Source organism: Cyrtonyx montezumae, unplaced genomic scaffold (genome assembly GCF_038088225.1).
Source record: "Cyrtonyx montezumae isolate F1298 unplaced genomic scaffold, pur_monq_1.0 scaffold_0, whole genome shotgun sequence".
Taxonomy (NCBI): Eukaryota; Metazoa; Chordata; class Aves; order Galliformes; family Odontophoridae; genus Cyrtonyx; species Cyrtonyx montezumae.
In genome coordinates this window covers 11,792,391-11,811,486 of record NW_027071824.1, presented here as the reverse complement: position 1 = coordinate 11,811,486, position 19,096 = coordinate 11,792,391, and the positions used below count along the sequence as shown (strand labels likewise).

The following is a 19,096-nucleotide window of genomic DNA, read 5'->3' as shown; positions in this document are numbered from 1 at the left end:
GGCTCTTATAAGGAAAGAACTCAAAACTGTTTATCAAGTAGTGTTCCCTGAAAGGAGAATAACTGGTAAGCTTGTGTTTAAAAAAGAAATAAAAAGGACATTGGGAAGTCGAAATAATGCTGAAAAAGTTCAGATTGTCTGTTAAATGTTTTGAAAAACTTCTGATGTCGTGAATGACTCTTGAAGAAATAAGTTTGAACTTACAAATAAAGTCTTGCTCATGCACTGCTTCTCTGTTCCATGGCTTAAGCATGCTTGTAAGGAAGATACACAAAATATTGTGTGTTGTAAGCATTAATTTGGAGGTTGGAAGAGCAGCGAGGATGTAGCGTTTTGTACCTGGAATTGATCATTCTGAGTTCTTGCTTTAGATAAGATATTTAGATGATCCTTAAAAGGATGCAAAATAGAGGAAATCAAACTTCTTCACTCTTTAACATTTTTAAATGTGTTTTTAGGTGTGAAGCTTCTGAATCTCAAGACACTTAGGAAAAAGGAAAACACGATTTACTAGGGGGTTCTGGTCAAAGCCAACCGCAGTAATAACTACTGTGCTTTTCAGAGCTCTCATTTTCAGTTTTGTAGCATAGAAATGCTAAATATTGACACTCTAAAAAGCCTGTAACAGCTCACTGTTACACTGAGACAGAAAATGCTTACTATTAGCAGTGTTTATTTGTGTATGTCTTTGTTGTAATAATAAAATCGTGCTTTTATCAAGCATTTTGCAAAGTCTGTTAGTTTTTAAATTATTGGCTGAAGTAGAAGAAGTGATTTTGTGTGCGCGTGTAGTTTGAAATAGCAAATCTATATGTTTCACACACATTTCTGCATGCTTGGCAATTTTACCAACCTTATATTACAAAGAGATTATTCCTATAAAGCCTAAATGTGTGCAGTGGCCTGAAACTTGTGCAACTCCCAATATTTTCATAAGATGCACAAAAGCCATCTTCATTTGTATAAGCGAACATATTTTTCATTTTATTCTGCTTGAAGCCAAACTTCAAATTTAAATAATATGTAGAGAGCTTTAAATGAGTATTAGCATAGACAACAAAATAAGTAATTTTTGTATTTTAAAAGGTTAGAGTAGTTTAAAACTTTCTTGCTGTTAACAGAGCTGAGGAACTTTAATGACAAAGCAAGCGGTGATGTGGAGGAAGGAAATTGCAGCCTTGCTCTTCATTTGGAAACGAAACACTCACACAAATATCAACCCTGGTGGTTACTGATCTGCTGGTCAACCGAAGCCTAGTTGCTTTGGCATTCTAGCAGTGTTTTGAGGAATGTTTACTGCATTTACTTGAAGTTTTAAACAGAAATTTAGGAGTATGGGAATGATGGATTAGTTCTGTAATAGTAGCTAACATCTATTTAATCACACTAAAGATTGGAAGATTGGAGAAAGTAAATCCTTTGTTATGTGTAATTTACAGTCTCATGCATGAATTGTTGACTTAAGGGCTTTGACAGATGGGACAAAGGCAAAAAAAAAAAAAAAAAAAAAGAAAAGGCGGAACTGAGCAGTGGGTGCTTAGGCAGGGATTAAGAGGATTGGTTGGGAGAGTAAGAAAATCCCGAGTCCAGTGAACTGCATTTGTGAGCCTGGGAGGCTGAAAGTGACTGAGAGGATAGTCATATTGTGTACTATGTGAAGGATTTTCTTGGGATTGAGGAGAATAATTTAGCAATGACCCTGCTTACCTCCCAATCCGCTCAGCCTATAAGTTCAAGTAGGTAGGCTGCTCAGTTGTTTGCCACAAGATGATCAGTGAGGTTTATCTTGATTGCTGATATGGTAAATGGCAATGCCCCCCCTTTCTGTGTAGAGATTTTGTAATCTAGAAATGAACATTTGTAAAGTTATCCTCATATATTAAAAATGTGGCTATACATCACTGAGGAACAGGGAGGTTTTGTAATATAAGAATGTGAAGGCTGGCTAGTCTCTCTTGACTAATTTCCAGAGTGATAGAAAAGCTTTGGCAATGTTATTAAAGATTCTCTTTGCTTATAGGTACGTGAACTGCAGTATTATCAGAGATAAAGAATTGATAAGCCAAACGCAATTTTAACACGGCTAAGGCGGCAAATGCAGTATGTTCACTTTAAAAAACTGTATACATCTAGATGACAGAAATTTGAAAATTAATCAACCAAATGATATGGTGTTAGTTCATAATATGCTTTAGTTTATGTTTAAAATATACAGTGCTGAAAATAAATGTTTCATTTTTATTGCTGAAAGAATAGTTTTACATTTTATAATTATGGTGACTATTGAAAAAAGAAGAAAAAGTATCCAGCTTAGGATACAACAGAACAATGCAGGGCATGCAGTTATTTTAGTCATCTAATATGTCAGCATTCAAGAATCCGAACCGATTGTTTAAAAAAAATCTTGTACTTTGTTTCTTTTGTTGCTCACTTCCAACTTTGTCATCTGTCAGAATGCAAAAAAAAATTATCCTTCTATAACCATTGACAGGATAACACAAAAGCTGTCTCCAGGTCGATATTTTGCAGCAATATTTTTAACATACGAACAGTAGTTTTTATAATTTCACCTTGGTGCTCAACCATTTATTATCGTATCAGAAGCATGTCAGTAATTCCTTTCTAAATGTCTGCTTCTTTTAGTGCTGAGACCCACATCAAGGGCTTCACACTGAACAGTGCTGCCAGCAGCCTCCTCATCATATCGCAAGTTAGGCGGGATTATTTGAAAGGTATGTCACAATGCTTGACCTTTACGTCACATTAATGCCTCTGCAGATTTTTCTTGTAACGCCCTTCGAATACTTGGATAAAGGAGTCCATTTAGCAAATTACCTGCTTATCAAGAGCCTTTTGTGGTAGCTGAGAGACGTAAATTACTGTACATGCATTTATAATACAGCTTGAATATGAATGTACTTGTCATTTGACCACTTAGTCCAGTTTCCATTCCATTTAACACAAGATGGGTTTTCTTAAGATGAATCACAGCTCTTCAGACATGCAAAATTTGTGCTCCAGAACGAGAGAAAGTACAGGCTTTCAAGTGCGTTAAAATTCACAGCACAAGTCATTTTGCTTTGGAAATTAACATACTTTAGAGCATCTGAAACAATTCCCAGCAGTTGCTTCTTGCATATTGTGGTGCTTGTGTGATACCAGATGAGTTAAATTGACTGTTAAATGTGCATGATTGTGCACTAAATGATTATAATATTGATTTAAAAAGTTAATCAAATACTTTTTAATAGTTCTCAGTACCAACAGTAACAAAATATAAGGTTGACTTTGTTTTTAACATAACAATCTCGATAGAAAATGGTGGCTGAAGAGTATGTGAGGGTACCCAACAAGATGGTGGGTCAAGCTCAAAGTTGTGTTACTTTACTTCTCAGCACTGGTAGTTTTGCAGCCTAGAGCATTCTGCTCTACGGCATTACGTTTCACTTGTTCACTTCTTTAGCAGAGCTCCTGTGAGATGGAACTCTGCAACTATGTAGTTTTCCATGAAGTGCTGTTTTTTACTCCTCTACAGGTACAAATGCAATACGTGTTTTCAGCAGTATTTTCAAGCATTGGAGCAACTATGTACAAAAATACACATTGCATATATAGTCTTTCATACCTCAGTTACTACCATTTTGCGTAATTACATAGTCCATATGCGTGTATTGTTGGATACGTTAAAATATTTCAAGATGAGCGTTTAGACTTTCTGCACTCTTTCTGCAGCTGATCAACTTCTCTTATTTCAATTCCTTCCCCTTTCCATCTGATGTCACTGCTTGGTGTCATCAACTGAAGTATTGGTGGTGAACACAATTGCTTTACTTGCTGCATTGGCAAGTCTTTAAATTTTTGCCACTTTCAAATCCTTCACCTAAATCTGAAATTCTCAGCTACAGAGTGTTCTTTTTCAGTGTTGTCACCCCTGTTAGCTGTGCTTTTTCACCAGCAATGAACAAGAGCCTGCGTGCCATGCTTGTAAAAAACAAAAAAAAAAACCAAAAAACCTACACCAGTAGAGGTGACTTACTGTCACTGTGAAAGGCTTCTGAAACACACCACCCTCTGCCCCTGTGTTCACATCCGCTGTTTGGTCTCCATAAACTTTCAGCAAGTGTTGATGAATGTCAGTGACACATGCTTGTTTCATTTGCATTTCCATATCAGATACCATTCTGTCAGACTGTCCCTCTGCTGCCATCTGTCACATGGCAACAAAATGTAGTGGAATATTGGTGGGAAGGTTCAACCTCTTCTTTCGTAACACCAACACCTGCCTCTAAGGTTTTGGGCCAATGTAGTTAGATCGGAGGCATTACTTTTGAAGGAGTCCTTTTATAATTTTCAGCTTTTGTCTCTCTCTGGTATGACACAAAGTTTCGTCAGTTCAGTCCTAAATATTACACCCCCAAATCTACTTTTCTTCAGGTATCACTGTTATTTCTGTATTGGGGCTATCTTCCTTTAATTGCTTTCTTTTGAGCTAGAATCCTAGATTTTTGCCACCTCAAGCCCTCTCACTTATACTTGAGAAATTTTACCTATTGAACTTTTTCAATTTCTCTGGAATTGCATGAGTTTGCCTTATTTTATTTTCCTTTACTTTGTTCATTGAATGTGAATTGGTTTGGTAATGTAATTGAATATTCAGAATTTGTCTTTGTTTCTATTTTAAAGATAATTACTTCTCTTTTTTAAGTAAAGCCTTGAAAATGTAAGCTGCTAAATGTTTTGACCATATCGATCATTTTCTGAGGCTAATATATCACTCGACAATTTCAGAGCAAAGTCTTTCTGAAATCTCAGTATAGTAAGTTCAATTTAACCTGCATCTTGTGATGGCAGACATACCTCGTGAGCTTTCACTTCTGTGAAACCTGCACGCTTTATCAATTCCTCAGAGAATTCGCCATCTTTCTTTACTATATAATGCGGTACAGTTTAATAATAATATAAATTACACAAATTACATAGCTCCTTAAGTATCCTCAAAAGAGCTTTAATATCTTCCAGCAAGAACTGAGGTTATTTTAAGAGTTGGAATTTAAGTTACATGATATGGAATTTGCGGAACTTACAGGAAAGCTTTGTAAAAGGTAAATGGTCGACTTTCACAAGCGGAGTTAACTTCTTTTAAATACTGAAAATTAAAGGGATTGCATTATGAATTCAAATTAGTAGTGAGTGCTTTTGCTTAAGAAAAGTAGTGATGCATGCATGCAACCTCCAAGTTCTTCCTCTGTCCTTGTTCTTGAAAAGGCTGATTGTGCTACAAGCTTAAGGGAGGTCCACGCTTAGAGGTAGAAGACCACGTGAACTTTACATGTGTGTTAAGTTAGCTTTTTGATTTCAGTAATCTTGCCCCTTATGTTTCCCAAACAAGAAAAAGAAAGGGGAAAAAAAAAAAGGGGGGTCAGAAGAGAAATGTGATGGGAAGGAAGGTTAGGTATACAGGATGTTTTTTCTTCCACTCTTGTAAAAGGTAATATTTGGTTTCTACAGTACCTGCATATTGAATTGAAATGTTAATGCTGTGAAGTTCAAGTGGGTGTATATTATGTTAGAAGTGTTATCCCGTGGTATGATAATTATTATCTGTGATTAATCCTGCCTCTGCTGGTAAGGAGTAAGAGATTTTTACCAGAGGGGCATGTCATTCTGCGTGTTTGCTCATCTATAATGTAAATTGACATGAATTTTTGTTAGATAAATGAGAGTGACTGCATCTGTGCTGGGCTGTGAGAATTTGTGACAGACACACCGAAGGCTGATTTGGGGCTGTCTTTAACATAGGTGATTGTTATCATTTTATCTATTCTTGAGGTAACAGTCCAGTTTTTAATTTGATCTTTGTTCTTGTATGGAAACATACCTCACATGTTTTTGTTTATAGTTGTTGATAAACACTTTAAGTTTTGATGCACAATTAAAATATTAGACTTAAGCCATTTTAATAATGAATTTTTAAAATAAGATTTTAGTTCTTATGTATGTGATATTTCCATTAAAGCAAATTCCTTCTGGCTTGTTTGGAGAGAAGCAAACCACAGACATTCTGATTTTAAGGTCATAAGGTGCATCACATCACTGCTTCCCTTGAGCTGAACATTAGAATAAAATAATTAAATGTTAATCTTACTTTAATGCGTCTTTTATTGAGCTAATATTAAAGTATTGTATCCTACACTACTGTTGAAAGTTTTTTTGTGCAGATGTTCCAATTTTCTATCACGGTTTTGGGGCATCTCTTCAGCACAAGAATTATTTTCTATAAGGGTTTTTAAAAAGGTAATACTGATGATACCAGTAGCAAAATTCTTTTCAGAACTAAGATCTCAATTTCTTCTATGTCTTCGCATTCATTAGATGCCATTGCTGCTTTCCAAGGAATGCTTGACAGCGGCTTGTTGCCGTCTCGACCAGCAGTTATTGTGCTTACTCAGGCTTTAGCAGCTAAAGGAGATCTGAGGAACTTAAAAGCACTTGAAAACATGGTGGAAGGCGTCACAGAATCAATTAGTTTATCTCCCTCCCTAATGTCTAATGCTATTGCATTGGCTCACACGAACAAGTAAGTGTTTCTTGGACTTCCCCTGGAAAATCACTTGTTATATTTCATTCTGTTCCTGTTCATACCGTCCTAGATGTTAAAAATCCAGGCTGAGTACTGTGCTATTCAGTTCTGTTCTGGTCTTATTTTACAAATATATTTGGGATTTGGAAATCATTTAATGTAGTATATGAATAGCTGTGAAACGTTTGGGAGAACATAAGGTCTTCTCTGATGTTGTTAGCTTTGGTATGTTCTACTTGGTGTTAGCTCACTATCCCTGTGAAATCTGTGTGTCAGAGTTATTTCATCATTATGTACAAAAAAAACCTTGTAACTTTGCATATGCAGATTCTGTGTGTAACGTCAGACCAGAAATGAAGACTGTTACCTGTTCCAGTAATAGAAATGATAAAATATGATTGTGTTTACCTTCAAAATGGGAAAGCCCAGTTCTATTCCTTTGGGGTAGTTTTATACCTTTTTCAATATTGAAAAATTGATGAAATATTAACTCCTATGCTATTCTAGACCGGAGTTTCCATCAAGTCAGTTACCCCATGACTTGGATTATACATTCATTCAAATGTTTAATTCAGTATTATTCTGTCTTGCACTTTTGTTTTAGTGGGTATGGTGATGCCCTACTTAGTTTATCCTTCCCCTAAAACTATGAGGGAAGCTCTTTTATGAAAGTGCATGCTATGGACTTTCGTATATGGAAGCCGACATATATTATTATTTTATTTCAAACCAGTTTCACCAGGTAGAACTCCTCTGTCTATTAGGTAAATAACTGTAGTATTTAACAGATTGCCTTGGGCATGCCAGACCAGAGAGAATACTTACTGAAGTGCCTGGAAAATTAAGATGATTTAAATTGAAGGAGAGCCATGCAAGCTGGTTCCATTGGTCCACTCACTGTTTTCAGCCACTGGAAAACCATGAAGAACTGATTCTGCGAGTGCTTAGATCCAAGTGGTCCTTGGTGCCCAATAGAAGTGATTTTTTTTGTTTTTTTTTTATTCCTAAATTAAAACAATCCAGAGAGGAGAGGTAGTTCAGGACTAGTTTCCGAAGCTGCATATTTTTTAACTTTTCATGTCGTGAAAGGCTTGCAAAGTCATGACTTGTTCATAACCTAAATCAGATCGGCTACAAAAGTTGCTAAGTGAATCACTAAATGCCAATACAGTTTAATCAAGCAGCATCAACTTTTCTTCTTCCATACTAAGTCTAGCTTAACTGTAGGAATGCACTTAGCAGAGGCACAAATAGCAGGCACCGTATATATTGTTAGATATCCCACAAGATGCACCTTGTGAACTATGAAAAAGTGCAAGGTTCTTACAAGTAGTTTTACTTTTGTGCATCTGATGTTATTTTCAAAGCATTTTTCATAGATTTCTAATGTGCTACATTTCTATTTCACTTAAAAGCATTTATCATGCTCTGATTTCTTTTTTAAATTAAATTAGTTTTTAGAGTGAACTGATAGAGTTGTTGTCATATGAACTTTTTAGAATGCTAGAAGTACAGCTTTCACTTAAATGAAAACTTCCTGCATTATTTAATTAGCATTTTCTATACTGTGCTTTAAGATGAAAGCATTTAGGCAAAGGTAATGGCCAGATGGCATTTAGTATCATTTTTTGCATCCCAAAAGGCATGAATGGGAAGATTTGCCTAAATAATTAATTCAGTGGCATAAAGATATATGTAAGTTGTCTCAATTATTCAGATACTGTTTCGACTTTTATCTCTGGCTTTACAGAGTGCTTCTGTAAAGCAGCTAATTAGAACTCTTCTTTGTTAAGTGGGGGAAGAAAAAGGTATCAAAATTACTTAGATGTTCCTAAAGGTCAAAGGTAATTCAGAAATTTGACTTACAGGACAATTTATCTATTCAGTCATAAATGGTTTCGCTTTCGCAGTATCTGAATGAAGTCATATCTAATCAACTATTCCTGGGAAGTATAGCGTTAATGGAAGAAACAAAAATGTAAATATAATTGCTTCTATAGGTTTAGAAATCTTGATTTCAGAAATCAAGCCAGTGTAATATTTTTTTTCCTAGCAATGACCTTGATGCTGCGGTGGAATACCTTGAGCCTCTGCTTATCTCTGGTGCACAGAATCCTGATCAACCTGTCAAAAATATTTCCTTTTTGTTACGAAAGGTGTCTGAGAAAGGATTAGAGCCAGCTTTGGAAAAATGTAAGTTAATTGCAGTTGTATTTAAATATTCTGACTAAACAGAGGTGCTACATAAGAGCTATTACATGTAAAATCTGCTCCGTCAGCCTAAGTCATGCCACTAAAGTTTACAAAAGTGCCTTTTCAATCAAAGATTTTCCTTATTTCCTTTCTGTTTTGCTAATATGTTCTATCATTTTGTAGTTGGTGTGATGGCAGAACGACTAGCCAATCAGTTTGGAATTTACAGACCTGTCACAGATCTTTTCCTTCAATATGTCAGTGCAGACAGAGTGGATGATGCCAGATCTCTACTACAGGTAATGACATAACGAGAGGTACAGAAATGCATAGCGTTCTTCAAGGATAAAGTGAAAAATTAGGAAAAAGATGTTGTGTAGCATAGGCAAATACAATTATGCTTTTGAATTACAGCATGAATATCAATAACACGGTTAAATGATTGTGAACCATGAGATAGTCTAGTACTGCAATAGCAGTAGGTGCTGAAGTCAGAAAGCTTTTGGTGTTCTGACAACATGAAGGAAATGAAGGTGTGTATATTGCATGACATTTCAGCCAAAACAAATATTTTTTCTTAAGTTTTCTATTAGACAGTGTTGTTTCTTGCTAGCCATCTCCTTGCTATTCATCACATTATTTCTTAAATACCGTAAAGCTGATTCATCTCTCATAGCTGTACAGTTCACAGAGTAGAAGTGGGCAGTGTTTGCTTTTTCTTGCCTTGACATTTTGTGTTTTTTATAACATTGTATAACCTCTATTAGATTTATTAGGAGTTGAATGACTTTCTGATCACTAGAGTGCCACAGGTTCATTGAAAGACAAATGCTGGCTTCTGGGTGACAATCTCAGCTCTGTTTAGTAGCTGTCAGGGAACAACAGCTATGTTCACACGGTTCTTGCAGAGCTGGATGGAGCCAAGATTGGGGCAGAATGAGCAGTGGCTGCTGAGCACTGATGGCTCCAGCTAGTCAGCCTCTTCCCAGCAATAAGACAGCCACGTGGTGCAGTGGCCTACTTAGGGTGCCTCAAACAGGGGCCTGTTACCATCTCTTGGTGGTAAATAGTGTTTGCTCACCAGCTGAGGAGTGTAAAACACTGTTACAGAAACACATGTGCTTCTTGCAGTGGGTGCTTTGTGATTTTCCAGGAGTGTTTTTTAAAGGAAGAACACGTGCTAACAAGTGTGCTCTGTGTGACTTCTGCTACAGAATGAGGTGTATTATTTGTATATTGTCCTGTCTGGAATATTAGTTTTTCATGATTACAATATTGGTTTTTCACGATTACTATTGCTTTGCCTAACTTGTTGTCTGATTTAAGTTACTGTTACTGTTACTGATTTAAAGGGAAGGATTTTATTCCTGCATTTCTGAATTGCATTTTTTAGGTAAAAGCTACATATCTTTAAAAATTCAAACCAAACAAACAACAGAAAGAAAAATGAATTATTTTCTACGATTTCTTATTTAAGTTTCCAAAACCTTTTTATTATAACAGTATCCAACTGTTGGAATTAGGTTCAGAGCTCTGCAGCGTGCTAGAAATAACATTCTGTTAGCTGTATCTCAGAGAAGAATTTTACGTTTTTTTTCGTGTTACAGAAGCTTGAGTTGAAACCTTCATGTGACAAAATTTGTTGACATACACTATAGAGATAACTCAAGTTGTGTTAAAAATCCTTGACTGTTATACTGAATCAAGTGTCGATTAATAGGCAACCAGAAGATAGTAATAATCACTGACCACTGTTTGTTGTTCGTTTAGAAAGTGAAAAGTAGACCACGATCAAGATGATGCATTTTTCTTGTAGTAGTCTAAGATATTAGAAAGATGTTCAGAGAATCCTTGAACAACAGCAAAGTTTTTTGTAGTCTCTTGGCAGGAGAGTGCTTTTATTATGAAAATGCAAGTGTTTTATATTTCAGCTTGAAATGGGGTTGTGGAAAACCTTTCTGGGAGTAGACAGTTTATTTCCTATCAGAACTTTTACTCATTAGAGAGCATTGCGAGTTTTTCAGTGAATACTTTTCCTTTTTATAACTATGAAGCAAATTTTAGTCAGAGCAATAGCAGTACATGGGTGCCGACATTTTTGTTTCAAATGCAGTGATGGAATGAAGCTTCAAGTTTCCACCTGAGCCTTAAAGAGCCTGTTAAACAGTATTGCACATACAGTACATTCATTAGAGAATAAAGCAAAATTTCTTGTTTGAAGATATCTAACCTACTGACTGTAGAAATTCTTTTAATGTGTATTTTTAAATGCACAATATCTCTCTTCCTGTGCATTTTGGTATTTATAAAGTATCTCACAGCTTGTAGTGTTGGACTACTCAGAGGACTGAAACCTCTGAGGAGAGTAAACTGAAGTATTGTCTTGTATACTTTGTTTTGCCCTCATTTCTCAAGTAAGAGGTTTTTGATTTATCTGTTCTGTCTCAAACTTTTTTTTTTCGAGTTCAGCTTCTCTCTCTCTCCCTCAAACACTGTCTATTGCAGTGAAAGCCTTTTATAAAATAGAGAGATTGAAATCAGTCCTTTGTATGCTTAAGTGTAGGTAATTATACTTTAAAGAGAACTTGCTTTGTACATTTTAATTTTTATAAAGAAACGAGCAGTTATCTCCCTGACACCTTATTAAATGTATAATTAACCTTATGATCCCTAGCTCACTTGTGAATGCTTGGCAGTATAATTGGAGAGGAATAGTGTTTCTCTTTTTCATTCTTTTGCCATCCTAAACCTCGTTTTTGTGGTACGTTGAAGTATTAGTTTAATTCTTTCCCCTTTTGTTTTAAACAAACTTTATATCTACAGTTCTAAAAGCAATGTTTACCAAAACTGTGCATGAAATGAACCTGTTTCCTCTGTGAAATGTTTCTTTTTTTTAATTAATTGTCATTTATTTACTTCATACATAGGTAATATATATTAAAATATTTTTTAAACATTTACTTTTGGATATTTTTACATTTTGTCATTTATTTTAATTACTAACCTACTCATGGCAGCTACATTAACTATTTCTTTTTCTTTAGAGGTGTGGTGGATTAGTTGAGGAGAAGAGAGCTTTTGTGAATTTTATGGTGAAGTCAGCATCTAAACCTGGACAGGTATAATAATTTTTCATGTATATAATTGTATAGGTAGCATATACATATGTAGTGCATACTACTTAATCAACATTTGTTGAAATATTTTGTGTCTTGAACTTCACAGTTGACTGCTTTATGAGATTTCTCAAGATAGGGAAAAAAAGGTTATTTGCAGAGCCAGTCACATTTAAAAGAATGGTTTATTTTATGAAGCATAATGAAAAGGAGAATGTAATTTATATTTTTCTGTTGTTTCAGTAGTTTTATGTATTTTTGATAGCATATTTTATATACTACAAATTTCATGCTTTTGTTTTCACATTGTGCTAGTCACTTCTGTATTGCAACCTGAACATACTTAACGTTGTTGACTGCATTATACAAATATAAATGCAAGCTGGAGCCTCAGCGCCTCTCTAATGATTTAAATGCTTCTCTATTTGCACTAAAAGATTCATTTCATATCACTTGTTCTTGTGGTTTAGGCACGTATCTAATTTGAGCATCTGTTTGGATTCCTGGCTTTGTGCTCATTCCTTGTAATTTCACATGTTCCATATGCCTGCCCTACTGCTGTCCCTCTTCTCCATGTACATTCTCCTTCGAAGTAATACAGAAAAAGGAAACCAAAAAACAATAGACAAGCCACACCTTGACTTTTTGCATAGGAGAGTAGTGTCAGGAGACAGTTAATACAAAAACAAGAATAATTCTCAGGTGAGGGAAAACACCTGTTTTTATTTTGTGGAAGTTGCTATTAAATACTCAATTGTAAAAATGATGGTGGTTAATACAATCTTTTGGTGTCTGAAAGAAATAAAAATTTAGAGATTAAAACAGAAGTTTCTAGTATGTGATGAAAATGTAACTTCTGTATACTGATTTTTTTTGTACAAGATCTGAGCATTTGAAAATTGGAGTCAAAGGTTGAGGGAGGGAGGCTCCAATTTTAAGCACATTAGTCAGTGATCTGACTACTTTTAAGCACCGATCATAGCTACCATTGACCTCTGGAAGCTGCTGAGTGGTTTGAATTCGTTTTCAATTTGGTTGAAATCTGGTCATATTCTCATTAGTACGTTAATAGTTTCTTTCAAAAAATGCAAAATAAAAACAAAAGCAAGTCTTCTTGAATATGTGTTTTTGATCCCAGTTTGTTCATTTTGCTTGCCTGATTTCCTTTGTCCATTCCTTAACCACATATGAAAACGAAATACTATGTTTACATTCAACTGAACGATCAATTCTTTGTAATCATTATTGTTCTCATCACTGAAAAGTTCTGAAATAATTATTTTAGTTTTGGCAAGTTTATTTGAATTTAATACTTTCTTTTTGTCTATGATTTAAATTTCATAGGCAAGGAAAATCGAGATGCTTCTAGAACTGATTCCTGAAGATATAGATTTGGAAAGCGCATACCATCACCTCTTAAGATGTTATGGTAATTTAATGGAATAGTTTTTTAGTAAAAAGCCAGACGTAAGGTGTTCAGAAAGATCATAGAAATGCTCAGAAGAGGAATAGGATCTGCATTATTGAAGTTATAACTTCTATTTGGTTCTTTGGGGGTGGAAGGAAGGGGAGACTGTAAGTTCGTTGTGCCTGTGATATGGACGTAGCTTTTATGGAAAGCAACTAACAGATAGAAGCATCAACCCTTGTTAGATTAAGGAAACTGATAAAAAGAGCCTATGTAAGGGCTTTGTAGAATGAATAAGAGAAATGCTATAAAAAATAATTCCTAAAATGAATCCAGCTTTTTTCCATGAAATACATCTCTTCACTCCTTTTGTGTGATCCAAAATCGTAAAGTGATTAATTCTATCAGTAGTGTGCAGTGCTGTTATTAGTGTTTTAATCTAGCCAAAATTAATATTGTAGATGGCTTCATTTAGATTTAGGTAAATAGTTGGTTTCACGTGCTAATCTCTTGATTGTCAAAGTCAGAGGGGAACAGCTCTAAAAATCAAGTTGCTTATTTAAATATATCTTCTTGCAGTGCTTACTTCTGAGAAGTCAGCACAGATAGCCCCTCTGGCAACACTCAGTTGGAAGCTTGCTTGCATGTTCTTTCCTTTTGTGAACTCCAGTATGGTCTTCCAGTTTTGTCACAAGGAAGAAATGCTTCACGCTTGTTCTGCAAGCAGAATGATATAGTGACAGAAGTCCTCTCATTCCAGTCTATCACAGAGGAATTAAATAATATTTAAGTAAAACACTTCAAAAACAAATCTACAGTAGATTGGTAAAGACATGCAAGATTCACTGTACTTTAATCACTTTGGAAGCTCTCGTGTTGTGAAGAGATTGAACTAAGATTTGCTCTAGACATTTAAAGCCGTAGTTAGAGTTTATCTAACACACAAAGCCACACATAATTGAAGAAATGGTTGCTGTCATTTCTTGAGGTGGAGACGTAGCTGATCCATAACCAGTTCTAGAGGAGACAGTCAGTTCCTGCACAATTAAAAGCTATTCCCAGGTTTTTCTGTACAGACATCTCATTTGTATAAAGTGCTATTTCCACTCGAGTATCGCGTGAAACCGTGCACGTCAATTACTGTAGCAGGGCTGGGCTGCGTGAGTCATACTAGGATACTGTTGTATTATCTATTCCATCTTTCTGTTTTATGAAGGAAGGTATTGTCTTTGGATACTTCTGGGAGAAATGGAGAGAAGTATTTACTATATTCTTTCCCCACCATGTATGTAAAGACTTGTATGAGTTCACAGTAATTAGGTGCCTCTTACCCTCACCTCCTTCTAGTCTGCCTTTGATATTTTCTGCAGTGGTGGGCTATGTTTGTTTCATTTGTCAGTTTAAATGATCAGCAATGAAGCATTTAGCACAGATTTAGAAGGCTATGCTTAGCTTGTATTCTAGCCCAGAAGGCTAGAAATGAGATTATTTAAATGAAGGTTATTTTTTTAATGGTTACTGAGCTTTAAAACATTATTTCTCATTTGGAGTTGAATCCAGCTGTGCAGTATCACCTTTTCTCTATAGAACACGTAATTCTCCAGTCACATGCCTTGTTATTTTTAATTAATGGGAAAGAAAGAGAAATTGAAAGTAAATGGACAAATAAAATATTGGTTTATGTGAGCTTAAGAAACATGTGATGGAATATAGAACACAGCTGGAAGAAGATTATGTAGCACAGATATACTATCAAACAAATAAAGAAGCTTTCCTCTTTTCCTCATCTTGAGATGTGATCAACCATTATGACTAGATTTCTAGAATAAGGAAGTATCATTCAAAATGCCATTTTCATTTGAGTGATCCATTAAACACGGTGTAAGTATTCTCTCTCTTTGGTTTCCCATACAACAAATATTTCTATTTTAAGGAGATAGAAAGTTAACAATTTCTGTTAGCCTTATATTAAAGCATTGCTTCTTGCAGTTTCTGCAGTAGCCTCCCACATTCAAGAAGTAGTTCAGCCATTTGCCAGTGGGAAGCTTTTCTCATCAGGAAAACGTTAGTGGGTTTTATTTTAGCTCTTGTTTTTATCTTGTGTCATTTGCCTCCAATCACGTCTTAGAGTGGTGTCACTGCAAGCAGCTCCTATTCCTTGTGGTTCCAGCACATTCTTGAGGGGATGAGTCTTGAGGACTCGTCCAGCCTCAAATAAATGGGAAGGCAGGGATTGTTGTATTCTGTTCATATGAAAATTGCACTAAAACATGAAAAAAAAAAACAGAATGTTCATAATACTGTATGTTAAAATACTTAGAGTGTGTCTTGGGAAGTAATAGGAATGAGTGACTTCATGAAAGGAGGTGAAAAGAGGAGCTTTTCACCATTGGGAAAGGTTGGTTTTGATTTCTTCTTTTCTCCCTTCAGAATTAGATGGGGATGTTGCTTCTGTAAAGGCTGTGTATGAGAAAACAAAAGAAAAGAATATACAGCTCCCTGAGCTATCTCTGAAATCTCTAGCAGCTTTTCTGAAGAAAGCAGGAGAGCCTGTCCCTTTCACTGAGCCCCCTGTGAGTATTTCCTAATTAAGAAATAGATCTTCAGAACTGTGTATTTCGATGTCAATAAAACAAATTGCATGAATAATTACATAGGGATTAAATCTCTGCAGAGACTCCTCAAAGGAGGTAATAATGTATGAAGTACTGAATGCTGTAGGAGTTGCAATAATCTTGAGTTGGATTTGACTTGGTGAAATATAACTCTTGGGGCTTATTATGTTTAAACTACCTGATCCTTATCAGGCATTCATCTACAGGTGTATGTTTATCAAATGTCCTTGGGGTATTTAAGTGCTTGAACTTTAAAGGCTTACAGACTGTGTATTTCATAAACAGTTAATGGGTTTTCATTAATTACTAGTTTTATATCTAAGACAAGTTGCTTTCTTGGTATGATGGGATTTTAGAGCTGTAGGAATTATTTTTATATTGCATCTTTACTTCTGGCTGCCTTGCCAAGATGCATGCAACTGTGCAAATACGTCTTGTTTGAGGGTGACAAACGGCATGACACGAAATCTGTCAAGACTGCAAATACTTCTCACATCATTCCTTTGACTAGTAGTCTGCTAGTATCATTTCAAGAAAACTGTCTTAAAGAATGACTTATATTTTCTCTCTATTCAAACTTTTTCCCATCTGCTAGCTGATTTTTATACCGTAAAATTAGTGTTTTTTCTGTAGCTCTGAAGAACTGATTATATCTAGTTTGTCCATACTGCTTCATGGCAAATATGATTTTTTTTTCTTTTTACAAAAGCTCAGGACGTTTCAGCTCAAAACGTTTTAGCGTGTTAACAGCTGCCTTTTTCCTTCAACTTTGACATAATTTAAAATATGAATTTTTATTTAAAACCTAGAGTGTCTATTTCTTCCACATAGTCAATGAAAATAGCATTTTTCAAAGTCACTGGAATGATTCATCTTCTGATTTTCCTGTTCATTTTTTTCTCTAATACAACTTTGCGTTTAAAAGCATTTTGGATTTTTTTTGACACAACTGCAGATTGCAGTTAAAAAGTATTTTCATTTTTAAAATGAAATTGATTATATTATTGCATTTTGTAATAGAAGCTTCATTGTGCATTTTTGGCAAGGTTTTCCTTTTCCTTTTATTCTCTCTCCCTGGTATTTCTCTTAATTATACAGACTTCAATACAGATCTAGTTTTTCATGACAGAGAGTAATGGATTTTGCTTTTGTCAAGATGTAAGACTTTGTTCAGAATTAGTAACTTTTCAGTTGAAATAATGTTGAACTTGTTTATTCTGCTCTATTTATAGGAGTCATTCAAATTCTATGTGGAAGAATGGAGGAAAAGAAGATTGGAAGCATCATAAACCGTCTTTTATGCTTTAGTTGTTTATGAAATTAAGTGTTATATTCAATAAAAACTAAAAAGAAAAGCATGCTGTTCTGTGTAATTTTTAATATAAGTACTGTGTTAAAACAGCACTTTCTGTAGCTGTAACCAGTAGAAACTCATTAATAGTAATGCTTTTCTCTGTTAAAATTGCTAATGAAATATCATTATGCTGCTTTCTGGGCTACTTCTGATTTGATATGTGACTTGCTATAACTTGTGTATTTTGACTACTGTTGACTCACCAAATATGTGTATATCAAGAGAGTTGCCAGAGGGGTATGCAATTGTAACTTCAGTGAACTGTGTTATCCTTTCCTGTTTGCCTGGTCAGTGTAGTTGGGAGTGAAAGTGGAAGGTTAAATTAACATCGTCTTCAGGATTCATCTGTACCTGTACAGAAAATAAACACTTTTTTTTTTAGATTTCTTCTACTTCTACCTCTTGTTATTATCTTATAGAGTTTGCAATTATAGATAGACAGAATACTTATGCGTTTTACACTAGCTAGTGTGTCGTAGTTTTATATCATCTTTAATTCATTCTCATAAATTCTAGGTTAATTTTAAGGATATATGGTCTGCACATGTATGAAAACAAGCCTTTTAGACAAAGGAGTGTATTCGTTATTTGCTGGGACTGCAGTGGCTTACTTGCCAGGAGACTGGCAGGCATGGTTTATTTGTGTAAATGTGGGAGTGAGTAAACCTGACCCTATGTGAACTTTTACAGTCCTGAGCTGGGGGATTGTGTAGAATGATGGTACTGTTACAAAGCACAGAGATAAAAGATGCATAGAAAATGCATGCTGTATCTCTGTGAATAACAATGAAAAGCCACAAATGCATGCATCAGTTTAACAAGTGGAAAACGATGTCTGAGTAGTACTTCAAACGTGTTTTAATGAACTTTGGAATTTGATTCCCCACAGATGGCTGCAAGTGAAGGTTTGCTACCACGTGTTTTCTAACTTTTAGTGAATCTTTGCATTTTCATTTAATTAACCTTGCCTATTCCCACATAGATCAGCCTGTGGAAATTAACAATTCATCTGTGCACACAAAATTTAGGTGATATTTTGAGAGTTCTGTACTCTAGTCTTTGCGATGTCAATGTTAAGAAAACTAGGTCTCAATTTCTTCCCAAGTAAAATTTCCAATTAACTAGCCTCCTCTGTCTTTATAAACACACAGTATTCCTGCTGTACTTGCCCTGTGGTGCACACCCTGTCCCTGACCCCAGCTGCCCCTCCCCCGACACAGCTCCGTGCCGTTCCCTCGGGCCCTGTGCTGTCACACTGAGCAGGGCTCAGCGCTGCCCCTCCGCTCCCTGTGAGGAACTGCAGCCGCTATCAGGCCTCCCCTCAGCTACTCCGCTCCGTGCTGAACAAACCCAGGGACCTCAGTGCTCCTCACACACCCTTCACCATCTTTGTAGCTCTCTGTTGGACACGGTAATAGTTTTATGACCTTTTTGATCTGTGGTGCCCAAACTCATGCCCAGTCCTGGAGGTGAGGTCGAACAGCAGGGTGGCAGTGCTGGGCCTGGGGTGCCCAGGGCATGCTCTACTAAATGTGTAGTGTGGTTTTATGATGACTTCTGCTACTCAGCTTACAAAGGCTATGGAGACTTCGCACACAGTTATTTTTTTTACTGGGGAGAGGGGAGGGGATTGGTAACATCTGGTTTTGGAATTCACCACAGTGTATTAACCTGTTCTAGAACAGAGTGGAAAAAAGCTGAAAAGTCTTCAGAAGTTGTATGAATGTGGTGGGTTACATTGAAGGAAGGCTACCTCCACAATTCTAGCCACCTGAAACCCTTTCTTCATAGTTGTTGGAAAATGTTAATGATTATTTTGTTTCTGAAATG

The 19,096-nt window shown here is 35.7% G+C and overlaps 2 protein-coding genes across 3 annotated transcripts in view; one reads left to right on the top strand and one right to left on the bottom strand.

Moving 5' to 3' along the window:
- The window catches only part of LRPPRC (leucine rich pentatricopeptide repeat containing), a 91,985-nt gene extending 74,336 nt beyond the window's left edge, over positions 1 to 17,649 (top strand). Inside the window, exons 31-38 of the mRNA XM_065753760.1 lie at positions 2,644 to 2,732; positions 6,373 to 6,577; positions 8,634 to 8,773; positions 8,957 to 9,072; positions 11,818 to 11,892; positions 13,234 to 13,318; positions 15,728 to 15,870; positions 17,145 to 17,649. Coding sequence (XP_065609832.1) covers positions 2,644 to 2,732; positions 6,373 to 6,577; positions 8,634 to 8,773; positions 8,957 to 9,072; positions 11,818 to 11,892; positions 13,234 to 13,318; positions 15,728 to 15,870; positions 17,145 to 17,201 — 910 coding nt within the window. The 3' untranslated portion in view covers positions 17,202 to 17,649. The remainder of the gene's footprint in view (positions 1 to 2,643; positions 2,733 to 6,372; positions 6,578 to 8,633; positions 8,774 to 8,956; positions 9,073 to 11,817; positions 11,893 to 13,233; positions 13,319 to 15,727; positions 15,871 to 17,144) is intronic.
- The window catches only part of ABCG8 (ATP binding cassette subfamily G member 8), a 451,150-nt gene that overhangs the window by 411,175 nt on the left and 20,879 nt on the right, over positions 1 to 19,096 (bottom strand). The gene's annotated exons all lie outside the window — the stretch shown is intronic.